The sequence below is a fragment of the Tripterygium wilfordii genome, chromosome 9 (assembly GCF_013401445.1).
Source record: "Tripterygium wilfordii isolate XIE 37 chromosome 9, ASM1340144v1, whole genome shotgun sequence".
Classification (NCBI taxonomy): domain Eukaryota; kingdom Viridiplantae; phylum Streptophyta; class Magnoliopsida; order Celastrales; family Celastraceae; genus Tripterygium; species Tripterygium wilfordii.
In genome coordinates this window covers 10,292,558-10,298,608 of record NC_052240.1, presented here as the reverse complement: position 1 = coordinate 10,298,608, position 6,051 = coordinate 10,292,558, and the positions used below count along the sequence as shown (strand labels likewise).

Here is a 6,051-nt window from a genome sequence, read left to right as displayed (position 1 = left end):
CAAAGTAAAAGACTTGGGGGTACCTAGGTTTTTCCTAGGTCTGGAAATCAGCTCTTCAAAAGAAGGGTTGAGAATAAGCCAAAAGAAATACACTCCAGATTTATTACAAGATATTGGTCTAGCTGATGCCAAACCAATATCTTCTCCTATAGACACCAATGCTAAATTATCTAGCTCTGAGGAAAATCTCTTAGCAGATCCTTTATCATATAGAGACTCATAGGCAAACTTATGTACTTAACTGTTACAAGACCAGACATTACACATGCAGTCAACACTTTAAGTCAATACATGCATCATCCCACTCATATTCACATGCATGCTTCTTTACGAATTGTTAAATATCTAAAGGGAAACCTAGACCAAGGGCTTCTCTATCCTGTTACTAACAATTTGCAGATAGAAGCCTTCTGTGACTCTGATTGGGCTGCATTTGTGGATAAGAGAAGGTCAGTTACTGGATTTGGTGTCAAATTAGGTGGAGCATTAATTTCTTAGAAATCGAAGAAACAATATACAGTTGCACGTTCATTAGCAGAAGCCAAATATAGAGCTATAGCTACAACAGTATATGACCTAACTTTAATTTTAGACTACCCTTTTTAGCTTGTTGTTTTACCTTGTCAAAGTCTTCTTGCAATCACCGCTTCATAATCTTCATAGCTGAAAATGTCATCTCCGTGGTTGCAATTGTCATAAGTAAAGTCAATGCTAGTGTTAATAGTTTATACACAAGCAATACTCCAAGTTATACCTTGTCACAACCATTTTCTCTACAAAACTAGCAATCTCATAAACCCTATAAATTCGATCAAACACTTTTATTTGTTTTCCTCGATATTCTAGGGGGCGGAGTAGTTAAGTTAAAATTTTATTTTCTATATATTTTTAGTATTAATTTTTAAGGGGGCGGCCGCTCACCCTTGATAAAAGGGCCGTTCCACCCCTAAATATGCACTAAGCAATATCACGCCATGTCATCTACATGGGGTCTATATTTAATGGTCAACCTGTCTTAAAATATTGAAAATATGTTTGGGTTATCTTCTTGGAACAAATTTTAACTTTGTATTATCAAATTGAGACATTTTGATTGTTATTGTGTAATTTAGAACACGAGCCATCTTTCGGTATCCAAATATGCTATTAATCCATTTAAGTTTACCTACATACATCAAAATTGTTTCTGGCTGCTACATTTTGCTTTTACTTTAGTTTAGTTTTGTCTTGTTTTCTCCCCCTTATAAAAATACGTAGAGGATCGATTTGTGTGAAACGTTAATGTCTTCATTTTGTTAGTTGTTGTTTATGAGTGTCTCACATGATGTCTTAAAAGAAGAAAGAGCTTGATGGGGTTTCTCCCATATTTTTGGGAATTTTAGACGGAAGGAAGGTATGCAACGACTTCTCATGATTTTTAAAAAAAATAAAATGGGAAAGAGGATTTGAACCCTAATCACCAGGATAATGCACACCATTTTTATCACTTCAATTAGTGATTTCGGTGTACGATTTATGATGATTTATATGTCAGCATATGTTTATGCGTGTTTCAATAAGTAGAAATCTAATGCATCCTACTTTGATACGATATGTGGAGGCATGGTTCTTGGATCAATTTGGAGTACTTCACCATGCCAAACAGCTAGCCTTATCCCAGTGGGTGCAATCTCAACATGTATATATGTTCTTATAATAAAATATTATAAGATTAATTTAAGTAAGATTAATCGGATAGTATTGATAAGATTAATTTAAGTAAGATTAATCGGATATTATTGGTTGTTTTTTTGTTTGTTTGAAATACCATTGAGAAATTTACTTTTCATCGGATATCAAACATTGGACACACATATGTCTAACCCAGCCATTTGTCAAGCGAGCAACCTCTCATTGGTATTTTTTATTATTTTTTATCATATAAAAATAAAGAATATTATAGTTTATAAAAAAAAGAGAGAGAATATTATAAGGTCATTTTAAAAGAATTCTAATGATAAACAACTACATATACAGTCACACAGATATGTTATCTTAGAGTTCTAAACTAATTAAAAAATTCTTATGTTAACCTAATTATTTTATATCTATATAAAAGTCTTATTTCCTTTTCTTTTTATTGTTTTGAATTTCCTATATATGCATAATTATATCGATACACTTTGATTGTTTCTAATGGTCTCATTGAAAGATATATATATATATATATATATATATATATATCAACATGTTTGTCTTCAATTCGATATCAAATTCGGTACTTCAATATAAGAAAGAAACATAAACCTCGATTTTATGAATTTTTATTGAAATTTCTTCCACAACCATAAAGATTAAAGCATTGACTGCATTGTGCAGGTCTGTCTTCTCTCTTCATCTCTCTCCTTGAAGCTTTTATTATTCATGGAAGTAAGTAATTTCTGTTAAACCTAGCTCCCCATCTCCCCACAGGTAATTGGTCAATCAAGAGAGTTGGGAGATCTTCTTCTTTCCTAACAATTTTTGGATTTCCTTTTGCTAATCAGATTCCATGCATGATACCTTGTTATTAGTTACTTTTTAAGTATTGATTTACAATATTTACATTATTAGTTGGTTAATTATATATATATATATATATATATAGATATACAGTTAATATATTATATTGATGATTTAGATAGAATATATATATATAGGTGTTTGTTTGATTGATGGATATTGAGAGAGGAGGAAGAAGTGCAAGAAACGAGGAGGAGGAGGAGGAGGAGAAGGAGGGAAAGGTGATGAAGATGGTGATGGCAGCTATACAACTAGTCTCGTTTGGATTCCTGTTAGGACTCTGCTTTGATAATTTCCCATCAAGTATATTCGAGCACGGCTATCCCTGGATGTACCTCTTGTTCTTGGCAATGAGCATGGCGGCCTTAATTTCTTCGATACTTGGTTTGCTGTTAGCTGAGAGTAGCCAGCATCCTGATTGGAGATTTGTCCAACATTATGCGATTGTTTTTGCCTGGTTTGCTATCGTCATCTTCGTATGTGCCCTCTCCCTTACTCCTGATGCATGCCCACCTGCACCCTCTCCTTGAAACGGGGGAGGGAGATTCGAGCCCTAATGAGTGATGCACACTATTTTTACCACTTCAATGGCTCAGGTGTTCCTCTCTTTAAGTTTTACAAGACAATATTTATAATGTAGCGATTTTAACATTTTTCTTTTACTTTTAACTTGGATTAAGTTCATCTTTTTAGAAGCTCTTCTAACATATTTTTTCAATGTGCAAACAACTACTCCAATCCTCAACCTTCTATATATCCTCAAACAAAAAATATAGGATGTGTCATGATAGGTATATTAATTAGTGGATAAATCCATTTGGTTTTAGACTCGGCACAACCCAAAATCATACAAACACATAAAAATATCTTTTGGTATTGAGGGAAATTTCACGTATAAAGTTTCAAAAAAAAAAAGAATTGATTTGATTGAGGTCCTAATATATATATAGTCCTGTTCTTATGCGGTTTTAATTTGCGGGACTAATTTGTAATATCAAATGACGATCGTTCGATCAATCTTAGGGTTAACATAATTCACACGCTCACTTATCTTCTCTCAAGGTTAATTATATATATATATATATATATATATATATATATATATAGGAGTTCCGAAGTAGTACTTGAGAATAGGACTCGAAGAATCGAAGAAATACATAGGAAGTTACCAAAAAAGATAAAATTATATGAACTGAAAACTCGACATTACTATTACAAGGATTACAAATTCTCATGAACATCCTCCTACTTATTATTCAAGTACAAACTATTACAAGGATTACAAATTCTCATGAACATCCTCCTACTTATTATTCAAGTACAAATTACAAGGCGTATCAAAGGAAAAGAAATTGCGTGTGTTGACTTAATTAGAGAAGGTAGGTTCCCCTGTAAACAATTGGAGCTAAAATAAATTATTATATAGCTCAAAACTCTTTATAGGATATTGAGAATCAAGATTTGAATATTTGGAGACGCACAATAATAAAACAACTATTTCAAAATACTCATGGGCCAAATATTTGAATATTTGGCCCATGAGTATTTTGGGAAGAGCATAATGAGCCCAAATCCTAGCATGAAGTTTAATTAACTAACCCTAGTTGACAACTCTTATTCCAGTGCCTTTCTTCCAGTATCGACCCACCCTCAGTCTTCTTCACTCTTTTAGACCTCACTTCGCCGTCACTCACTGTGCGATCAATGGCGCCCAAGCGTCTGTCGAAGAAACCCCCATCAGCGTCCGGAGAAGAAGACGTAGAGTCAGAGCGAGAAGAAAACCCTGTCGATTCCGAGTCGGAATCCGACAACAACGCGTCTGCCTTCGAAACCATGCCCATCATCCCCAAATTCGCCGCGCGCGTCGATCCTGAACCTGAAAAATCCGGTGACGCCGCCAAAGTGATGGGCGCTGCCGATGAAACTCGGATGATGAAGAAGAATAAGAAGATGAGGGCCGTGAAGACGAAAAGCCCAATTCATTCCCAGAAATCATTGGATCTATCAAAGAAGGTAAACAATGCTTTTGCTGCTAATACTGATGATGCTGCAGATGTTGAAATAGGAGAAGCCGGTGATGAGCCGCCTTTTCATATCACCTTAGCGTTGCCGTGTAAGAAAGCTCATGAGAAAAAAAAACAGAAAGCTAACATGAAGGGGTTTGGTGGGAAGATTTGAGTAAATAAATTACTGTGATTGATGCCATGACAGTCTTTTGGCTTGTTGTTTTTGTGGGGATGAAGTAGTTGTAGGCTTATTATAACCATGTAAATGATATTGCTACTGCTGTGATGGGTGCAATCATGGCTATGGGTTGGTTGGCTTTTGTTCTTCTGGGGAGGAGTTTCTATACATTTTAAAGACCACTTCTTAGCAGAAATTCTTGTTTATTTTCCCATTTTGTGTCTCTGGTAATTGGGGGTTGTTGCAAGGAAAAAGGGGTGTGAACTGGTTGGTTGGGTTTAAGGATTTTGTTGGGGGTGAATTAAAACATGTAAAGCTATGGCAAAACTCAACCCATGATTAGCTCTTCCTTCTAGCAGGGTATTGAATTGAACCCATAATTTAATTTCACTCCAAATTTCCAAAATTAAACTCCCATAAAATTTGTAAACAGTTGGGAGTTGCTATTAATTATAGTTAGACATAATGAATGAGTTAAGTTCGACATTGATTGATTTTTTTTTTTTGATAGAAAGATCAATTATGTATGAATAGTCTAATTTAAGGTACAATAATACTTTTGAAATCTTACTAGTTAAAATCTACTATATATCTCAAATTAATTATTAAAGGGTGTCGGTGGTTTGCTATAATTTATTTTATAGCAGACCCTGCTTTAGTAAATGTGAGGCACTCAAAGTTTTTTTAAAAATAAAATAAAATTTGATCGTGTTACGAGTTCAATGACATATTTTTTTTTTTGTCCACAACATAAATCAAATTCATCACAAGATAGATATAGAATGTTTCGGATTTATATTCAACGGTTCACAATTTTTATGTTTTTTTCATATTCAATTTTATTTTTGTTTGGGACAAAAAAAATATTGTTAGTCTCCCAAACTCAATCAAAATACATTAATAAGTTTTTTTTAAAAAAATAAATTTTATAATGACTTTAGAGCCATTACAACAGAATCTGTTGTAAAAAATTTACTAGCCACCCATTATTAAATGTAATCAAAATAGTAATCTACAACTAAATAATAAAAGACTCTTAAAAATGTGATCCTAAAATACTTTCAAATCTATGTGATTTTAAAATAATTATTGATTAAAAAATACATATGTATCCACTTAACACCTAACATTACACATTCATTGATGGTCTTTTGATCACTTTTCGTATTGGGGGTGTCAATCATTTCTCATAATAAAAATATCTAGTTAAAAGTTAAAACTAGTTTTAATTATTTTTGTTAGGCCTTTAATCTCTTTTTATTAAATTAAACACACCAAAAGCAAAAGGCGTTGTAAATAAATATATTATGAATAGCTTTAATTAAA

The 6,051-nt window shown here is 33.1% G+C and overlaps 1 protein-coding gene across 1 annotated transcript; it reads left to right on the top strand.

Moving 5' to 3' along the window:
- The first annotated feature begins 231 nt into the window (after window positions 1-231).
- Window positions 232-2,552, top strand: LOC120006012. The gene is made up of 5 exons (XM_038855890.1): window positions 232-468; window positions 1,337-1,393; window positions 1,535-1,678; window positions 2,359-2,409; window positions 2,526-2,552. Exons 1-5 carry the CDS (start codon window positions 232-234, stop codon window positions 2,550-2,552), a joined length of 516 nt encoding a protein of 171 aa, XP_038711818.1.
- The last annotated feature ends 3,499 nt before the right edge of the window (window positions 2,553-6,051 follow it).

Coding starts and splice junctions, on each gene's coding strand:
- LOC120006012 (XM_038855890.1), top strand. CDS start 232: ATGTACTTAACTGTTACAAGACCAGACATTACACATGCAGTCAACACT. Junction 1,679..2,358: donor AGTGGGTGCAATCTCAACAT/GTATATATGTTC, acceptor TGCATTGTGCAG/GTCTGTCTTCTCTCTTCATC. Junction 2,410..2,525: donor AGCTTTTATTATTCATGGAA/GTAAGTAATTTC, acceptor TTTGCTAATCAG/ATTCCATGCATGATACCTTG.